Source organism: Gracilinanus agilis, chromosome 2 (genome assembly GCF_016433145.1).
Source record: "Gracilinanus agilis isolate LMUSP501 chromosome 2, AgileGrace, whole genome shotgun sequence".
In the NCBI taxonomy this organism is placed as follows: Eukaryota; Metazoa; Chordata; class Mammalia; order Didelphimorphia; family Didelphidae; genus Gracilinanus; species Gracilinanus agilis.
Genome location: NC_058131.1, coordinates 426,343,639 through 426,365,254, shown reverse-complemented (window position 1 = coordinate 426,365,254; position 21,616 = coordinate 426,343,639). Strand labels below are relative to the sequence as shown.

At 36.9% G+C, this 21,616-nt stretch overlaps 1 protein-coding gene across 1 annotated transcript in view; it reads left to right on the top strand.

Annotated features, from left to right (window-relative positions):
- LOC123237628 (solute carrier family 22 member 5-like) overlaps positions 1–21,616 on the top strand; it is a 72,810-nt gene that overhangs the window by 40,849 nt on the left and 10,345 nt on the right. The window contains exons 5-6 of the mRNA XM_044664667.1: positions 1,413–1,539; positions 5,053–5,153. Coding sequence (XP_044520602.1) covers positions 1,413–1,539; positions 5,053–5,153 — 228 coding nt within the window. The remainder of the gene's footprint in view (positions 1–1,412; positions 1,540–5,052; positions 5,154–21,616) is intronic.

Below are 21,616 nucleotides of genomic sequence, written 5' to 3'. Positions count from 1 at the left end.
GTACACAGTAATAGCAATGTTGTGGAATGATCAACTGTAATAGACTTTGCTACTCAGCAATACAAGGATCCAAGGACAATTCTGAGGGACTTATGGCAAAGAATGCTATCCACCACCAGAGAAAGAACTGTTGGAGTCAGAATGCAGATCAACCAGGGGATTTTTCACATTAGTTTATTTGGGGTTTTGTTTGGGGGTTATGGTTTTATATGATTATTCACTTACAAAAAAAATGAATAAAATGGGTATATGTTTGCATGATAATACATGTATTATCCAAATCAAATTGCTTGCCAGCTCTGGGAGGGGGAAAGGAGGGAGGAAGAAAGAAAATTTGGATCATATAACTTCAGAAAATTATGTGGAAATTTGTTATTAAATGTAATTGGTAAAAAAAATAAATTACAAAAGGGGGACAAAAAAGAAAGAAAATCAAAATTAATAGGTAGCCAGTGAACTTTAAATTTTATGAGGCAGGAACTAGGACGGGGAAGACTTTAGAGACCATGTGCCCTGTCCCACCCCCAGACCACAGGCCATGCCCCACCCCACTCTTACCCCAGATAGGGGAGTGAGGAAGCACTCCCATTGGGCTGCTGGGCAGAGGAATGCCTTCAGGCTCATGAAGAGGGGGAGGGGCACAGTTCCTCCTGGAGTCCCTCTGGCTTTCTAGTAACAAACTGGTGGGCAATGGTGCGCATGCCTATAGAGAGGGCTCTCCATGCCCTCTTTGGCACATGTGCTGTAGGTTCACCATCATGAAACTGGGGTATTGCTGATCTGATTGTGGTTTTTTGGGAAAGAGCAGCCTGTCTGCAGTATCATAGAAAGGCTATTAAACCTGGACCAGGTTATTGGTGATGGGAAAGGAAGAAACATTCAAGAAAAATTTGTTTCCCACTCAAGTTCCAAAGAAATCTGGCTGCAAGAGGGAGATTATAGTGGCCTTATACACCATGAGCCCATTCCTTCTGCACATCTTGTTATAGTTAATAAGCCTAATGACAACCAAAAAAAGAAAAAAAGTTCCCCAGTATTCTCCCATTGTCCACAAGATAGCGCCATTGTTTTTATGTTGCATTGAGTCACAGAGATGGCATGGTAATTTCATGAATTAGACATTTGGTTTATGCAAACCAAGAAAAAAAAAAGTGGGTGGGGAGGCAGATTACCCAACAGTTTTTATGTTTAGATTTTATCATAGTCTAGCCTACCTTTGAGTAGGAAAACCCCTGAGAATCTGTATTATTCATGACTTTTTCTGAATACTTTACAGATTTAGGGTTTGTGCCCTAACCTTGTCCATCAGGATATCATGTCCCAGTCTTTTGCCTTGTAGCATCCTGGTAGTGCTTACCTTGTCATTGCATTGCACAGTAGGTTCAGCATGCTTATCAAACTTGCTGCTGCAGGGTCATTCCTGAGTCCCCCAGATGGCTCCTGTCTCAGGGAAGACTGGAAGAGGCAGAAGTCATCATTCGGAAGGCTGCAAAAATCAATGGGATTGTTGGACCACAAATAATATTTGACCCTATGGAGGTAAGTGCTGAAAGAAATATGACAAGTTAGTCATGCATTTGCATGAGCTGAGACCATCTATTTCTAGGTGTGTTTCATGCCAACAAAAGAGAGTATTCTGTCCTGAGTTGTGGGAACAGGTAATTTCACAGAAAGGAGCCCATGGTGTCAACGAATGGCAATTCCTTGTTCTCGAAAATAAATTTGGGATCCTATCTTTAGGAAAATAAGGCTTTGTTGGTAAAATTGGAGATCAAACCTTCATCTATATTTGCTAAAACTTGTTGGAGAAACAGTTATTTTTCTAACATGGAATTCTTTTCTTCCTGTCTTAGAATCAATACTAAGTATCAGTTCCAAGGCAGAAGAGTGGTAAGGGGTAGGCACTTGGGGTTAAGTGACTTTTCCACCTGGGAGCACAGCTAGGAAGTATCTGAGGCCATATTTGAACTCAAGACCTCCAGTCTCTAAGCCTGACTCTTTAGCCACTGTGCCACCTAGCTGCCCCTCTTCAGCACAGAATTCTTCATCTAGTCATTCACTCAGTCAAAATAAAGAATGGCTAAATGTTCCTTCTATACAGTTAGGTCAGGGAAGAAGGAGTCATCTGTCCAAATTTCATGATTATGGGTTTATTTTACTTTTTTTTTTCTCAGTGCAGAAAGCTTGGAAGTCCCTGGAAAATAATCATTATTTATTAGGTTTGAAAATCTGCGTTGCTGATAATATTCCTTTATTCGTGGGAAATATTAGTCATTTAGCATCTGCATTGCATACAGATTTTATCTATTTGAATTTCTTACTGTTACAAAGCAGCGAACTGAGGCAGTGGATAGAGAGTTGAATTTGGAGTTAATAAAACTTGGGTTCAAGTTATTTCTGTGACCCTGGCAAGTTATGTAGTTTCCTCAGTTTCCATATCTGTAAAATGAGGGTAATTATAGCACTTACCTCATGATGTTGCTGTGTGAATCAAATAAAATAATATATGCAAACCTCCATTCCTAACTCTCTGGACTTTCTCTTTCATAACCCCTCAGTCCCCACTTCTCTGCACCCACCTTTTCAGCTTCCTTTTATTTGTCTTTTCTATTAAGAATATAAGGTCCTTGGGGGGCAGCCAGGTAGCTCGGTGATTTGAGAGCCAGTCCTAGAAAGGAAGGTCCTAAGTTCAAATGTATCCCCAGATACTTCCTAGCTGTGTGACCCTGGGCAAGTCAGTTAACCCCCATAGCTTAGCCTTTACCACTTTTCTGCCTTAGAACCAATATACAGTATCAGTTCTAAGATGGAAGGTACAGGTTTAAAGGAAAAACAAAAGAATACAACTTCATCAAGCGGCAGGCACTGTCTTTCTACTTGTATTTATATCCCCAATGCTTAGCCTTGTGCCTAACACTTAGTAAAACATTTATTAAATGCTTATTGACTACATTAAGGTGCTTTAAAAAGAAAGTGATATGCAAATGCTAGCTATTATTATTTTGGAGATTTGTCAGGGAGAGATACAATTTGTAAAGATATATAAACTAAAAAGAACCATGTCAAATTTGAAATCTGAATTTGCAGGCCAAAGTCTCCTTGGTGCTTGTAGGCATTGTAAGCTTATGGCCTGGCTATGCCTTTGGCAGGCCCCCAGGAGCCTGCATGAATGGAGATTCTCGGGGGAAACCATAATTGCTGTGCTCTAAAGGTGGTGGTACCTACAGCAGAGATGTGAAGGACAGCAGGACTGTGGTGATTCCTAAAAGGGCCCACGAGGAAAAAATGCTTCCATTTCAGGCAGTATTTCTGACGACTCCCCTGGAGTCAGAGGATCCTCGATTTAGAGCTACAAGGGACTTTAGGAGGTGGTGAAGCTTTCAGAGCACCAAGGTGCTTCTGCCTCACTACCAGTCTTCTCCCAATCAGTCACTTCTCTGTGTCCCTCCCCAGCCACCCCCCAACCCTCAGTCCTTACAACACTCCAGCTTATGGCTTCTCCACTTTCCTTTGCTCCCTGGAGAGGGCCCACAACTAAATACTTCCTGACCCTTTGGCCTAGATATCCTGGCGCTGCATGGGAGGGAGGCATGGAAACATTCACTGACAGCCCTTGATAAATGGAAGAGGAAGGAAGCATGGTCACAGAAATATGTTCAACCAAGGTTCATTTTGGGTGAACCAGAATGTTTGGAGAAAAATCGAGACTACCTTCCATCCTCTCCAATAGAGGAAAAGAGTCTATTTCAATGAATCCCATAAAGTCACAAGCTGACCTTTTATTGAACTACAAAGTTGGGGGAAAATCCACCACTCAAAGCTGGTTTACTTAAGAAGAAACATCAGAATGTTTGGACATGAGCTTGATTAATGGCTAAGGCTGCACCAAGTTTGACAGGAAGTGACTCTGGGTGAAGCTTGGGTCAGTTCTCCTGTTTTTCTTTCCAAATTCTCTTTTTCCTCTAGGACCAGTACTGTAAACATACAGTGTGAGAACAAATAACATGGATGCTTCCAAGTAAACAGACTGGTTCTAGTGCAGTTCAAACATTTATTGAGCACCTACCATATGCAGGGCCCTAGGCAGGATGCTGAGGAAGCAGATGAGACCCAGAGAGTGGCCAGGCCTGTCGGAAGATTTCAGCCCCGATGCAGATGGCTTATGGCCTTCCGCTGTCAGAGGAGGGGATGGACTAGATGGTCTCAGATGTCCCTCTCCGCTTGCGCAGCCTGAGAATTCAAAGATGCTACGATTCGATTTAGCCTGCTCTGTGAATCCTCTCAAGGCAGTCAAGGAAATGAGCTGTCAGTCTGTGTTCTTCCTCTGGCTTCATGTGCAAATAGGAATGATTCCATTCAATAAACAGGAGGTGCCTATGGCACGTCATTGTGCTAACATTAGGAGAAAGATAGCATTCAGATAAAACAGCCCCTGCCCTCATGGAGCTTGTATTATGGTTTGGCAGGGAAATATAAAACAAATTTTTAAAACTACAATAAAAATAATACATAAAAGCATCAGGCATAAAATATGGTGGATAAGATTGGGGAATCAGAGAAAATTTCATTTGATTTGGGCTTTAAAGGATGCTTAGGGATTCAGTAAGAGTGGTGGAGTCGGGAGGAGTGAGGAGAGAGTAGGAAGAAGCCATTCCAAGCATAGGACTTAAGCAAAGGCACAGAACTGGGAAAGCCTCAGGACTAGAGGGAGGAGAACAAGCAAGGCCAGTTTGACTGGAATACAGAGTACATGAAGGGTTAAATTAGAGGCCTGTGTGAGTTAAATTAGAAAGTTGAAGTGGCAGCACATTATGAATGGCCTTGAATTCCAAGCTCAGGCGTAACTAGCTATCCTAGCATTGTGGTGCAACTTGCACAACCAAATTGCAGTTAGAAAACCTGCCTCCAGTTTTGCTGCTGCTGGAAGAGAAAGCTGGAATCCTTAATGGAAAAAAGCCCTGTGTTATGACAAGAACTTGGCCCCCTGTGCTTTGAAGTCATGTTTGTCTGCTGATTGCAGTCTCTTCCCTCACTATCCAATCTGTCTTACAGTCGCAAGATCTGAGTTCCCGGAAGCAGCAGACCCACAGTATTTTGGACCTATTTCGAACTCCTAATATCCGGACCATCACCATCATGTCTATAATTCTTTGGTGAGTAAGTGTGGTGTCCTCATTGCTACCAGCACAGCACCAGCAGCTGGGTTCACACACTTTAAAATCCTTCTTAGAAGCCAAGTAGTAGGGAATGAAACTAGTCATGTAAATTTTGGGGGAAAAAAATACAGTGAAGATGTGAAATGTTAAAGATGCAACATTATGTAAAGCCTTTCTGTCAAGCACAGCTATATCAGCACTTCAAGTTTGTGTTTGCTAAAAAGGACCCTCAAAACGAAAGTAGAGGTTTGTGGGGAAGGAGGAAAACATGACCTGCAAGTGGTGTAAGTTAGGTGTATTCTTCTCGTCCCCTTGAGAAGTATGAAAGATCAGGGACTAGCAGCCCTAATCTTTAACAGATGGGTAATAAAACTGACTTTTAAATAATAAAAATAAAAACAAACAGAACACTATGCGTCTAGTGACCAAGTGTGGCCCTGAAGAAGTAAAAGAAACAAGCATTTATTAAGTACTCAACAAATATGATCATAACTGGTCTTCACAATTTTGTGAGATAGATATATTTTTGTCCCCGGTTTACAGCTGAGGAAATTGAGGCAAACCGAGTGACTTGCCCAGTGTCACACAGCTAGTGTGTGTGTATTATTTGGAAAAAAGTGGTGTCAATAAAAGCCAAGCTGGGCCCTGGGCCTCATTTTGGGGTGAACTGAAAAAAAATTTTTTTCAATTTGAACTCTGATCTTCCTGACTCCAGGCCCAGCATATCTATCTACTGTACCACTTAGCTTCCCCAGAAGAATTGATAAAATGCCCTTCTTCTTCCCTTCATTGAAAGGATGGGAAACTATGGGTGTGGAATATTTGTTTTTATTTTATCTTTATTTCCTTATTTCTTAGTACATGGTAGACACAATATATGCTTGTTGGTTATTTAATTCAATATCAGATATGCTGTTAATGTTATTGAAGTGCTTTTCCCCCTCTTTTTTAAATTTTTGTTACTAGGAATGATTCACTGGGGAAGTTTATTTAGGAGTTTATTTATTTAGAAGGGGAGTTTATTTGGAAATTATTTAAGTAAGAACAAAAGGTATTAATAAAAACTAGATTTCTAAAAATCTGGGTCCTGAGCTGATCTGGTATGGCTTGTAATATTGGTTTGACCCCTTTGGACTGACCAATGCCAAAGGACAATATCTGTGACTCCATGTGACCAGTGAGAATGATCCGCCCTCTGTACACAGTGGCAGATACCATTCTCTCTTTTAAAAAAAAAAAATCTTATTTTCAGTTCTAAATTCTATTCCTTTTACCACCCTCTTCCCCACCCACTGAGAAGGCAAAAGGAACATATCCATTATATGTATATGAAGTCATGCAAAATATATTTCCATATTAGCTGTATTCTGAAAAAAAGAGATGGAGGAAGCAAGAAAAATAAGGAAAGAAAAAAATATGCTTCAGTCTGCATTTTGAGTCCATCTGGAGATGGATAGCATTTTTCATCATGAATCCTCTGGAGTTGGAATGGATCATTGTTTGTATTAGAGTTACTATCTTTTTGTGTGTGTATGTTACTGTATGTATTGTTTTCTGGGTTCTGCTCATTTCACTTTGCTTCAATTCAAATAAGTCTTCTCAGGTTTCTCTGAAACTATCCCCTTCATCATTTCTTACAGTACAGTAGCATTCCATCATTCAGGTATCATAACATGTTCGGCTATTCCCCAACTGAAGGGCCTCTCCTAAGTTTCTTTTTTTTTTTTATCCCCTCAGTTTCTAATTCCTTGCCATCACAAAAAGAGCTACTATAACTATTTTGTACATATCAGTCTCTTTCCTTTTTCTCTTATCTCCTTAGGCAATTATAAATCTATACCTCTAATTAGCAGTATTTCTGAGTCAAAGAGTATGTACAATTTTCTAGCCCTTTGTGCATCATTCCAAATTGCTCTACAGAATGGTTGAACTACCCAACACTGCATTAATGTACCTATTTTCCCATGTCTCTAACATTTGTCATTTTCCTTTTTATATCATCTTAGCCAATCTGCTGGGTCTGAAGTAGTGCCTCAGAGTCATTTTAATTTGTATTAAATTTAATTTAATTTAAATCAGTAGTGATTTAGAGCATTTTTTTATGATTATTCATAGCTTTGATTTCTTCCTCAAAACTGCCTGTTCATATTCTTTGGCCAAATAATTGGGGAATGACTCCTTTTTTTTATAAATTTGGCTCAGTTCTCTATATATTTGAGAAATTAGACCTTTACTGGAGAAACTTGCTGCAATTTCTTTCTTAGATTCCTGCTTTAATTCTAATTTTGACTGCATTGGTATTGTTTGTGCAAAACCTTTTTAATTTCATATAATACAAATTATTTAACCTCTCATCATTCTCTCCATCTTTTGTTTGGACATAAACTCTTTCCTTATCCATAGATCTTAGCATTTTTTCCATGTTCCCCTAATTTACTTATGATTTCACCCCTTATATCTAAATCACATTCTCATTTTGAGCTTACCGTGGTGTTTAGTGTGAGATATTTATCTATGACTAGTTTCTGCCAGACTGTTTTCCAGTTGTCCCAGGAGTTTTTGTGAGATAGTGAGTTCTTGCCCCAATTGATGGGATCGTAGGGTTTATCAAACACTAAATTAATGTGCTCATTTGTTTCTAAATAATATATGTCTAATCTATTGCATTGATCATTCTGTTTCTTATCTAGTATCTGATCATTTTAATGATTACCACTTTGTAACATAGTTTGAAAGCTGGTGCTGGTAGGTATGCTAGCCTCTTCCTTTACTTTTTTAAAAATTTGATTCCTTTGGTATTCTTGTCCTTCAAATGAATTCTGTTATTTTAGAAAAAATGGGAAAGAATTCTTTGGTAATTTAATTAGCACAGCACTGAATAAGTAAATTAAATGGTATTACCATTTTTATTGTATTGGCTTGGCCTACCTATGAGTAGTTAATATACCTCCAGTTATTTAGGTCTGTTTTTATTTGTATGAAGTGTTTTGGAATTGTATTAATATAGCTTCTGTGAGAGTCTTGGCATGTAGATGCAGAAGTATTTTATAGTGCCTGCAACTATTTTACATTTTTTTTAAACCCTTGTACTTCGGTGTATTGTCTCATAGGTGGAAGAGTGGTAAGGGTGGGCAATGGGGGTCAAGTGACTTGCCCAGTGTCACACAGCTGGGAAGTGGCTGAGGCCGGGTTTGAACCTAGGACCTCCCGTCTCTAGGCCTGGCTCTCACTCCACTGAGCTACCCAGCTGCCCCCCCTGCAACTATTTTAGATGGAATTTCTCTTTCCATCTCTTCCCACTGGGTTTTGTTGGTAATATATAGAAATGCTGATGATTTATGCGAGTTTATTTTGTATCCTGCAACTCTGCTAAAGTTAATTGTTTTAGACAATTTTCCAGTGGACTCTCTAGGGTTCTCCAAGTATACCATCACATCATAAAAAAAAAAAAGTGATAGTTTTGTTTCCTGATTGCCTATGTTTATACCATTTCTTTTCTTGTCTTATTTACTAGAACAAGCAGTTCTAGTAAAATATTAAGTAATAATGGTGATAATGTAGATCCTTGTTTCACCCCTGATCTTACTGAAATCATAGTTTATCCCCATGTAAGATAACAATTGCTTTTGGTTTTAGATAAATACTACATATGTTTTAATAAAAGCTCCATTTATTCCAATGCTTTCTAGTGTTTTTAACAGGAATGAGTATTGTATTCTATCAAAACCCTTTTCTGCTTCTGTTGATATCACATGATTTTTGTTGTTTCTTATTGATATGGTCAATTATGCATATAGTTCTCCTAATATTGAACACCAGATTTTTTTTTCTGAGTATAAATCCAGCCTGGTTGTAATGTACAATCTTTGTAACATATTGCTGTGATCTCCTTTCTAACATTTTATTTTAAATTTTGCATTAATTTTAATTAGGGAAATTGGTCAGTGGTTTATAGTCTTTGTTTTTGCTCTCTGTGGTTTTAAAATCAAAACTATATCTGTGTCATAGAAGGAATTTGGTTAGACTCTTTTACCTATTTTTAAAAAATCTATATAGTATTAAAAATCATTGTTCTTTAAATATTTAGTCAAATTTACTTATAAATCTAGTCTTGGGTTGTTGTATTTAATATTGCTGCTTTTTTTGCCTTTATTTTTTAACACAGTTTTTGTGAAGGCACCATGCCCAGCAGAGAATCCTGTTTCGAATCAATATTTTCCAGAAGTCTATCATATTAATTTCTTCTAAAATTCTGTTCATCTCCTAACTTCTTTCTTGTTTACTTTATGGTTAGATTTATCTAGATCAGAGAGGGATGAAGTGAGGTCCCCCACTAGTATAATTTTATTATTTCTTCCTATAACTCATTTTACTTTTCCTTCAAGAATGTGGATGTTATGCCAGTTGCTGCATATATATTCAGTATTGATATTACTTCATAGTCTACAGTACCTTTGAACAAAATTTCTTTTCCCTGATTATCTCTTTTAATTAGGTCTATTTTTGCTTTTGCTTTGTCTGAGATCATGATAATTACTTGTGCCTTTTTTACTTAAGGTGCAGCATAATAGATTCTTCTTTTTTTTTAATTTATGTGTGTATTTCTGTTTCAAGTATATTTCCTATAAACTACAAGTTGTTGGATTCTAGTTTCCTATTATCTGCATCTGTTTTATGAGTGAATTCATCCCATTCACATCCACAATTATGATAACTGCATATTTCCATCCATCTTATTCTATTCCATTTATTCTTCTCTTTTTTTCCAGAGATCTATCAAACTGAACTTTTCTAAAATTCTATTTTCCTCCTTGATTTCTTTCTAGTTTATTTTTTGGTTTGATTTATCTAATTCTGAGAGGGGAAAGTTAATGTCCCTCTACTAATAGAGTTTTATTGTTTATTTCTTCTTGTAACTCATGCAACTTCTCCTTTAGCAATTTGGATGCTATGCCATTTGGTGCATGTGTTTAATATTTATATTACTTCATTTTCTGTGGTATCTTTTATCAAGATGTAATTTCCTTTCTTAACTCTTTTTTTTGTTGTTTGTTTACAGTTGAGGCAAATGTTTCTTTCCTTTTTATTTATTTATTTATTTGATTGTTTTTTGCTGTTTTTCCATGTTTACAAGATACATTATTTCTTTCCTTCCCCTCTTTCCTACCCCCTCCCAGAGCCCACAAGCAATTCCACTAGATTGTACAAATGTTGTCACTTGATACCTATTTCCATATTACTCATTTTTGCTATAGAGCAGGTTTTTAAGGCCTAGACCCCTCCCCCCAAATAACATACCCATATATATATGTGATAAGTGATGTCATATGTTTTGCTTTTGCATTTCTACTCCCATAGTTCTTTCTCAGTGTGGATAGCATTCTTTTATATAAGTCCTTCAGGAGTGTCCTGGCTTATTGCATTGCTACTAATAGCAAAGTCCATTACATTGGATATTTTCCCCTATTATCTCTTTGGAGTACAAACCCAGCAGTGGTATTGCTGGATCAAAGGGCAGGAAGTCTTTTAAAGCCCTTTGGGCACAACTCCACCAGCAATGCATTAGTGTCCTGTTTTTACCACATCCCCTCCAACATTTATTATTTTCCTTTACTATCTTATTGGCCAATCTGCTAGATGTGAGGTGGTACCTCAGCATTGTTTTGATTTGCATTTCTCTAATTATGAGAGATTTAGAGCACTTTTTCATGTGCTTATTGATAGTTTTGATTTCTTTATCTGAAAACTGCCTATTCATGTCCCTCGTCCATTTATTAATGGACTTGATTTTTTTGTACAATTGGGAATGGCTTGATTTTTTGGACTTGTTTTTTTTTGTACAATTGATTTAGCTCCTTTTAAATGTGAGAAATGAGATCTTTGTCAGATGTTTTTGTTATAAAAAAATTCTAATGTAATCAAAATTATTCATTTTACATTTTCGTAGTATTCTCTATCTCTTGCTTGATCTTAAATTCCTTCCTTTCCCATAGATCTGACAAGTATACTATTCTTGTCAAGTATACTATTCTTGTCAAATATACCATGTTCACCTAATTTGTTTATGGTTTCCCTCTTTATAAATTCAAGTCATTTACCCACTCCGTGTTAAAATTGGTATAGGGCATAAGATGTTGATCTAAGCCTAATTTCTCCCATACTGTTTTCCAATTCTCTCAGCAGTTTCTGTCCCAAAAGCTGGGATCTTTGGGTTTATGGAACACTATCTTGCTATTGATCCACCCTTCTATTTCTAAACCATCACCATATAGTTGTTTTTTTTTAATTTTTTTTTAAACCCTTACCTTCCGTCTTGGAGTCAATACCGTGTATTGGCTCCAAGGCAGAAGAGTGGTAAGGGTAGGCAATGGGGGTCAAGTGACTTGCCCAGGGTCACACAGCTGGGAAGTGTCTGAGACCAGATTTGAACCTAGAACCTCCCGTCTCTAGGTCTGGCTCTCAATCCACTGAGCTACCCAGCTGCCCCCTTTCATCACCATATAGTTTTAATGATCACTGCTTTATAGTATAGTTTGAGATCTGGTAAAGCTAGGCCTCCATCCTTCACTTTTTTTTTCATTAGTTCTCTTGATATATTTGACCTTTTGTTCTTCCAGATGAACTTTGTAATAATTTTTTCTAATTCCATAAAAAAATGTTTTGGTATTTTTATAGTTAAAGCACTGAATAAGCAAATTAACTTAGGTAGGATTGTCATTTTTTTGTCATTTTTGTCATTTTTTGTCATTGTCATCCTACCCATGAGCAATTGATGTTTTTCCAATTGTTTAGATCTAGTTTTATTTATGTGAAGAGTGTTTTATAGTTATGTTCATATAATTCCTGAATTTGTTTATGCAAGTAGATATTTTATCTTGCCTGGAGTAATTTTAAATGGAGTTTCTCTTTCTAACTCTTGCTGCTGGGTTTTGTTGGAAACATATAGGAATGCTGATGATTTGTGTGGGTTTATTTTGTAACCTACAACTTTGCTAAAGTTATTGTTTCTACTAGTTTTTTAGTTGATTTTCTTGGATCTCTAGGTCAGTGATAGGCAAACTTTTTAAAGAGGGGGCAAAGGAAAGGAAATGCTCATCTGTCAGTCTGTTTCTAAGGCAACTCTTTCAAAGTTTCATTGTATTGTACCCTACTCTTTGTATTTGCCAGATTAAGAATAATGTGTGTAAGCTGGATAGAACATTTCAGGGGGCTGCATCTGGCCCACAGGCTGTAGTTTGCCCATCACTGCTCTAGGGATACATCATGTCAACTGCAAAGAATGATAGTTTAGTTTTCTCATTGCCTACTTTGATCTTTTCTTTTCTTCTTTTTGATTTCTTGTTGATTTCTTTTTCTTCTCTAATTGTTACTGCTAGCATTTCTAATACAATATTAAATAGTAGTGGTGATAATGGGCATCCCTGCTTCACTACTTATTGGGAAGGCATCTAACTTATCCCCATTGTAGATGATACTTCCTTATGGTTTTAAATAATCCTGTTTATTATTTTGAGAAAAAGCCCTTCTATTCCTATACTTCCTAGTGTTTTCAATAAGAATGTGTGTTGTATTTTGTCAAAGGCTTTTTCTGCATCTATTGAGATAATCACGTGATTTCTATTAGTTTGGTTGTTGAGATGGTCAATTATATGGATGGTTTTCCTAATATTAAACCATCCTTGTAGTCCTAGTATAAATCCCACCTGGACCTAGTGGATAATCCTTGTGATAACTTATTGTAGCCTTTAGCTAGTATTTTATTTAATAAGTTTGCATCTACGTTCATTAAGAATATTGGTCTATAGTTTTCCTTCTCTGTTTTTGATCTTCCTGGCTTGGGAATTGTGAAAGAGAATTCTTTACTCTATTGTCTATCCTGAGTTAACACTAACTTAAGTACTCACTAGATACCAAAGACAGGATTTACTCTCCTTTGTCTACCTTTTAATTGAATCAACAAAAGATTGAACACCCTACTTAGTGCTAGGTGAGAAAGCCAGCAAGATACTTGGAGAGTCCCACCCTTTTTTTTTAAACTCGGTCAGAAACTTGTGAATTCTTTTAAGAAGTTCACACAAGAGTTCACACCCTCAGAAACTGTTCAACCAAGAAACTGTGAATCTTTTTTTATGAGAAATTGACCTTCATAAGGTGAAAAATCGATGCCACAGACACTGCCCCCACACCCACTCCCACCCCCACCCCCCCCCCCCCCCCCCCGGGGGCAGTGCTAGACAATTTGGAAAATGTGATTGGCCTCTGTGAAGAGGGGAGGAGACAAGAAGTCACCATAAAAGGAAGCCAGAACTCTCTCAGAAGAGACGATCTTTGAGAAGATAGTCTGAAGAGATTGTCTTCTGGAGATAGTCTTCTGACTGGGGAGAGTCTTCAAGGGATGTTCACTGAAGACTGCAGTTTGGATTCAGGGCTTGGAGCTCAGCTTCCACTTAGACTCTGACTCCTGGACTACTTCATTGGGTGAGTGGAAGGCTGACTCCCTGCCTAGTTTCCTAAGAGACTAGCTTCCATCTTGGAGGAGGCCTAGTGAAAACTAGTATAGGTATTTTTCTCTAACCTCTTTCACATTTCTCTACTTTATTGTTTCCCCTCTATTTTGGTAAATAAACTTCTGACTTGAGATGTAATAATTTTGACGATCATGTTATTTCATATAATTTGAGCCTAAACATTAAATTTAACCTTTACAGAATCTGTACCACATTTTTACCATAAAAAGAATTTGGTAAGACTCCTTCTTTGGCTATTTTGTCAAATAGTTTGTAGAATATTGGGATTAATTGATCTTTAAATGTTTGATAAAATTCATTTGTGAATCCATCTGGCCCTGGTGATTTTTTCTTAGGTAGTTCTTTTCATGGCTTGTTCAATTTCTTTTTCTGATTTGAGATTGTTTAAGTATTCTATTTCCTCTTCTGTTAATCTAGACAATTTATATTTTTGTAAATATTCATCAATTTCACCTAGATTGCCATATTTATTGCCATATAATTGGACAAAATAGTTCTTAATAATTACCTTAATTTCCTTTTCATTAGAGGTGAGTCACCCTTTACATTCATGATACTGTTAATTTTGTTTTTTTTCTTAATTAGATTAACCTAATTAAAGTATTAACAAATACTTTATTTGTTTTTTTTCTCTCCATGTACCCTTACTAATTATAATTTTTATTGCATTATGATTTTAAAATGTTGCATTTATTATTTCTGCTTTTCTGCATTTGTTTGCAATGTTTTTATGCCCTAGTATATGGTCAGTCTTTGTGAATGTACCATGTGCTGCTGAAAAGGTTTTGATCCCTATTTACTTTTCTCCATATATATATTAACTCTAATTTTTCTAAGACTTCATTCATAGCTCTTCTTTCTTATTTATTTCTGGGTTGATTTATTTTGATTCTGATAGAGTAAGGTTGAGATTTCGCACTAATATAGTTTTACTATGTATTTCCTCCTTAAACTCCAATAGTTTCTCCTTTAAAAATCTGGATGCTATACCATTTGGTGCATACATATTGAGTACTGATATTCCTTCATTTTCTAAACTGCCTTTTGTCAGGATGTAATTACCTTCCTTATCTCTTTATCAGATCTATTTTTACTTTGGCTTTGTCAGATATCATGATTGTGACTCCTGTCTTCTTTTTCTCAATTCATGCCCAATAAATTCTGCTCCAGCCTTTTACCTTTACCCTGTGTGTGTCTACCTGCCTCATGTGTGTTTCTTGGATTTTGGTTTTTAATCTACTCTGCTTCTTCCATTTTATGAGTGAGTTCATCCCATTCACATTCAGAGTTATGATTATCACCCATGTATGGTTCCTATCATTTTGATTTCCTCTTTTAGTCCTGCCCTTTCTTCTTTCATTATTTCCCTCTACACTAGTGTTTTGCTTTTAATCAGTCCCCCTTTTCCCCACTCTTATTTTACTTTCCTTCCTACCCTCTCCCTTCTTATTCCCTTCTTATTTACCTTCCTTTTACTACTTCCCATTCCACTCCCCCCTCCTTCATTATTCCCTCTCAACTTCCCTGTAGGATAATATAGAATTATATATCCCAATAGACGGCTGTTCTTCCCTTCCAGAACTGATTCCACTGAGAGTAAGGTTTAAGTATTTATTACCTATTATCACTATCTTCCTCCCCTTCTTATAATAGTATTTTCCCCCTCTACCATGTACCTCTTTATGTGGTATAATTTATCCTATTTTTCTTTTTCCTTCAATTTTCTCTTAATACCATCCTCTTTTTTATCCCCCCCCTCATTTTTTTTATATATTGTCTTAAACAACTGAATACCACAACCTCTGCCTATGAATAATACTTCTATCTACTATGATAATGAAAACAATTTTTAAGAGTTATAGATATAATTTTCCTTATAGGAAAACAATAAATTTGACCTTACTGAAGCCCTTAAAATTTTTTTCCCTCTTTCTTGTTTACCTTTTTATGGTTCTCTTGAATTTTATATTTGGACATCAAATTTTCCATTTAGTTCTGGTCTTTTCTTTAGGAATGCTTGGAAATCTTCTATTTTGTTAAGTCCCCATACTTTCCTCTGAAAGTATATAGTCAGTTTTGATGGGTAGGTGATTCTTGATTATACACCCATTTCTCTTGCCTTCCTGAATGTCATATTCCAACCCTTGCAGGCTTTTAGTGTAGAGGCTGCCAGATCCTATGTAATCCTGACTGGGGCTCCTTGATATCTAAATTGTGTCTTTGTGGCCACTTGCAATATTTTCTCCTTGGCCTGGAAGCTCTTGAATTTGGCTATCACATTCCTAGGGTTTATCTTTTGGGGATTTAATGTAGGAGTGATCTATGGATTCTTTCAATGTCTATTTTGCCCTCTTACTCAAGAATATCAGGGCAGTTTTCTTGGATAAGTTTTTGTAATATGATGTCAAGGCTTTTATTTTGTTGGTAGACCAATAATTCTCAAATTGTCTCTCCTGGATCTGTTTTCCAGGTTAGTTGTCTTTTCAATGAGATATTTTATGTTTCTTTCTATTTTTTCATTGTTTTGATTTTGCTTTATTAATTCTTGCTGTCCTGTGTGATCATTAGCTTCTACTTGCCCAGTTCTAGTCTTTAAAGACTGGTTTTCAGTTATGATCTTTTGATTTTCCTTTTTTGGTTTAGTCTATCCTGCTTTTCATGTCTTCCAACAGGCCAATTCTGGACTCCAATTTGCTTATTATTTCATTTGATTTCTGTGCCTCTTTTTCCATATGGGCAATTTTGTCTTTTAAGTTGTTATTTTCTTTTTGCATTACTTTCATTTCTTTATCCCACTTTTCTTCCCATTTTTCTTCTATCTTTCTTACTTGGTTCTTGAAATCCTTTTTTAGTTCCTTGAGAGCTTGTGACCAATTTCCATTTTGGAGGGAAAGTTTGGATGTGTTTGCTTCTTTGTCACTCTCTGCTGCTGCTTCTATATTTTGCTCTTTTTCTCCACAGAAATTATCCAGGGTCAAGAGCTTTTTTTGCTGCTGCTTATTCTTTTTGCCATCAGTGGATTGGGGGTCCCTGCATGTTGCTTGCTTTCTTAGCTTCTGTCTTGCAGGGCTTTGCCTTAGTAGTATCTTTCCTTCCCAGTCAGAAGCTGAGTGAGGGCAGATAAATCTCTGATGTTCTCTATGTAGCACACTTTAAAGCATTTTGCCCTGAGGCTATCTTTCCAGCCCCTGCTGCCTCAGCTGCAGTCAACATCACCTCAGCCCAGGCTTTGTGCTCCCAAGACTCACCACCAAGGCCTTGTACCACCCTCAGGAGTAAATCTGTGTGGTGCCTTCAGTCAGCCCCTGAGAATTTAGTGATTTCCCCAACCCACGCTCTGGCTCTGGCATGGTAGGTGGTATGGGGAGAAGGGTAATCATCTTGCACTTTGATACATATAATTTCGCCTCCTTATAGCATGGGAATCCCCAAACACTGCCTATCTTTAAGGCTGCATCTAGTGGGAGAGCCCCTTTATTCATCTAATTTTGATTTCTGTCCTTTTGAGACACTTTGTAATGATTAGTTGGAAAGAGATTCAGAAGACTACTGCTACTATGCCATCATCTACCCATCCTTTCTTATCTCTTAATTAGATTAATTTTCACTTTTGCCTTGTCTGAGATCCAGTTACATATATTTCTGCACTCTTCCCTTCTTGTACCAATTCAGATGAAAGTAAGGTTCATTGCTCACTGTCTTCCCCCATTTTCCCCTCCATTTTATAAACTTTTCCTTGTTTGCCTCATTTATGAGATCATTTTTACCATTCTTCCTTTCCCTTCCATGTTCCTCCCAGTGCATTCCTCTTTTTCATTGTTCTGTTCTTTTGAAATTATCCCAACATAACAAACTCACATCCATGCCCTCTATCTAATAGACTCTTTCTAACTGCCCTAATGATGATAAAGTTCTTAAGAGTTTTGATATATCATCTTCCCGTATAGGAATATATACAATATAACCCTGTTAATTCACTTATGGATTCTCATTCTCTTTCCCATTTCTTATGTTTCTCTTGAGTTTCATGTTTAAATGTCAGATTTTCTATTCAGTTCTTGTCTTTTTTATCAAGAATACATGAAAGTCCCCTATTTCATCAAATATCAATTTTTTCTCTGTAGGATGCTACTCAGTTTTGGTGGGTAAATTTTTCTTGGTTGTAATCCTACCTTCTTTGCCTCCCAGAATATTATATTCTAAGACCTCCATTCCAGTAACATGGTAGCTGCTAAACTTTGTGTAAATCTAACTGTGGTTCCATGATATTGAAATAATTTCTTTCTGGCTGCTTTCAGTATTCTCTCCTTTGCCTGAGAGCTCTGGATTTTGGCTATAATCTTACTGGGAGTTTTCGTTCTCAGATTTCTTTCAGATAACTTGTAAATCCTTTCAATTTCTATTTTGCCCTCTGGTTCTAAAATATCTGGGCAGTTTTCCTTTATAATTTCTTGATATATGTCTAGGCTCTTTTTTTAAATCATGGCTTTCAGGTAGTTCAATAATTCTTAAATTATCACTTCTCAATCTATTTTCTGGGTCAGTTCTTTTTTGTATGAGATATTTCAAATTTTATTCTATTTTTCAATCTTTTAACTTTGTTTTGTTGTTTATTGCTGTCTCATACAGTCATTAGCTTCCACCTCACCAATTCTAACTTTTAGTTATTTTATTCAATGAGTATCTCTTACCAAACTGTTGATTCTCTTTTCATAATTTCCTCATATCTCTAATTCCTTTTCCCAGTTTTTCTTCTACCACTATCATTATTTTTAAATCACTTTTGCTCTTTTTTTTAAGCCCTTACCTTCTGTTTTGGAGTCAATATTGTGTATTGGCTCCAAGGCAGAAGAGTGGTAAGGGTAGGCAATGGGGGTCAAGTGACTTGCCCAGGGGTCACTTTTGCTTTTTAAAACATTTCTTTCTTTAGCTTTTTCTAGGAATTCTTGTCAGGCATGTGTCCAATCTGCACTTATTTCCTTGAGGCTTTCTATACCTGTAAAAGTTTTCAAGTCATTGTCTTCTTCTGAGTTTGAAATGCAAGTTTCCCTGTCACCATAGTGACATGGTCAGGTTCCATTTTTGTCGTTTGCTTATTTTTCCAGCCTCCTTCTCAACTTTGGATTTTATGTTCTGTTGAGCTCTGCTTACTCTAGGAGAGGAAGAGTAGAATTTCCTTTTGCTGCTTTCATATCACAGGTCTGGAGGCCTATAAGTTTTCAGTGTTTCCATTGTTGTATGATCTGAAGAGAGATCTAGTCACTGCCCTTTCTCTAGTCCTACAGATAGGGTTCCTGCTTCCTTCTGACCATGACTGCTTTACTTTGCCCTGTAATTGTGACCCAAAAATAGATAGTGGGTGGCAGAGCTGCCAGATGGTAACTATTCCTGCTTCTAATGTTAGTACAGGGATCTCATAAGATATCTTTCTGAGCAAATATTCAGTCCCTTTACTTTCTCTAAATATTGGGCAGCTTCCTGCCACTGCTGCCACCAACATAGCCAGTTGCTGCCAACACCACTTGTGCCCATTCTATTGCACCATGCTCCTAGCCAACTCTCACCCCAGTATCTATTGGACTCACTATGACTTTTTTTTTAAACCCTTACCTTCCATCTTGGAGTCAATACTGTGTATTGGCTCCAAGGCAGAAGAGTAGTAAGGGTAGGCAATGGGGGTCAAGTGACTTGCCCAGGGTCTCACAGCTGGGAAGTGTCACTATGACTTTTAATTGGCTTTCTTACCCAGAATTGGGTTTGGTACAATTTTTTTTATTATTATGGAGTAGGAGTGTTTGGAGAGCTTAGAGAAACTAATGGATTTACTTGACCACCTTTACCCTGCTTCCCATTTACCTCTCTCCAAAAAGCTCTTTGATCTTGGTAATGAGTAACAAGAAAAGTAGAGATAAAAATTATTCCTCCAGTCAAGATTAGAAATAGAATGGGGGAGGTTTACAAGTTTCTCTGATAAAGGCCTCATTTCTCATATATAGAGAGAACTGAGTCAACAAGAATACAAATCATTCCCCAATTGATAATTGATCAAAGGATATAAACTAGCAATTTTCAGAAGAAGAAATCAAAACTATTCACAGTTACAAAAAAATGTTCTAAATAATTATGGTCTAGAGAAATACTGATTAAAACAACTCTGAAGTACTGCTTCATACCTATCAGACTGGCTAACATGACAGAAAAGAAAAATGACAAATGTTGGAGATGATGTAGGAAAATTAGAATGCTACTGCACTGTTATGGAGTTGTGAACTAATTCAGCCATTCTGGAGAGCAATTTAGAACTGTGCCCAAAGGGTTCTAAAACTGTGCAAACCCTTTGACTCAGTAATACTTCTACTAAGCCTATATCCCAAAGAGATTTAAAAAAATAAAAAAGGAAAAGAACAATGTACAATACCAATTCTTTTTATGATGGCAAAGAATTGGAAACTGAGAGACTCCCCCATCAATTGGGGAATAACTAAACCAGTTGTGTTATATAATTACTATGAAATACTATTATGCTATAAGAAATGATGAACAAGATGCTTTCAGAAAAACCTGGAAAGACTTACATGAACTGATGCAAAGTGAAGTGAGAAGTAGCAGGAGAGCAGTGTATATACAGTAACAGCAATATTGTAACAATGATCAACAGTGAATGATTTAGCTATTCTCAGCAATACAATGATCCAAGGCAATTCCAAAGGACTTATGATGAAAAATATTGTCTACCTCCAGAGAAAGAATTGACAAGAGTCTGAATGCAGATTGAAGCATATTACTTTTTTTACTTTATTTTTTATGGGAAGGTTTTTTGATTTGTTTTCTTTCACAACATGAGTATTATGGAAATATGTTTTGCATGACTACACATGTATAACCTTTATCAAATCATTGTTTCCTCAGGGAGGAGGAAGGGGAGGGAAGGAAAGAATCTGGAACTCAAAATTTTTTTAATGTTAAAAATTGTTTTTACATGTAATTGAAGAAAAAGAAAATATCACTTTAATAAAAAACAGATAATGATTCCCATAAGAACAAAAACTAAAAAAACATAAATACAGGGGGGAAAACTGGCCAGAAGAAGCCCCAGGTCACCCCAAATCGTCAGGCAGATACAGTCAAGTTCCTCTTGGTTTATGAGTTCCAAAATAGTATTCTGCCTCAATCCCACATAGGTAGATAACGGTTATAGGAGTCCAGATGAAACTCCACAAAGAAAACAACCCTTTTCCCTCGACTTCTTGATTTCTGAATTAGTAGATGTAGAGGTGCTATATCTTGAGTGTTGGTGAAGCTGGTAGTCATATAGTCATATATCTGAAATCTGTGACTATTTTAGAAGATGAGAGACCGGATGGACTCTCCTCTCTGGGGAGGCTAGATAGAGGACTGTCTGGAGGCAGGGGAATGAATTGGACTGTCTCCTTAGGTCTTTTCTAGTCAGAGGGTTTCACCAAGCATCCAAGTCTATAGGGATGAAAGACCAAGTTCCTGAAGACAAGGTATGTCAGCTTTTCTCAAACACTCTCTAAACTACCCAAGGCCATAAACAGAGAGGCTCTTAACAGAGACTGTGAAATAATAGTGATGATAAGGATAAACCTTATCTCCAGGTCCTTATTAAATACTCTTTCTTATGTATAGGATAATATGTTTAGAAGTGGCTAGATGACTGCTTGGTTTATACCCCAAAGAGACAATAAGGAAAAAGACGAACAAAAATATTTATAACGGCGCTCTTTGTGGTGGCAAAAAATTGGAAAATGAGGGAATGTCCTTAAATTGAGGAATGGCTGAACAAATTGTGGTATATGTTGGTGATGGAATACCATTGTGCTCAAAGGAATAATGAACTGGAGGAATTCCATGTGAACTGGAATGACCTCCAGGAATTGAAGCAGAATGAAAGGAGCAGATCCAAGAAAA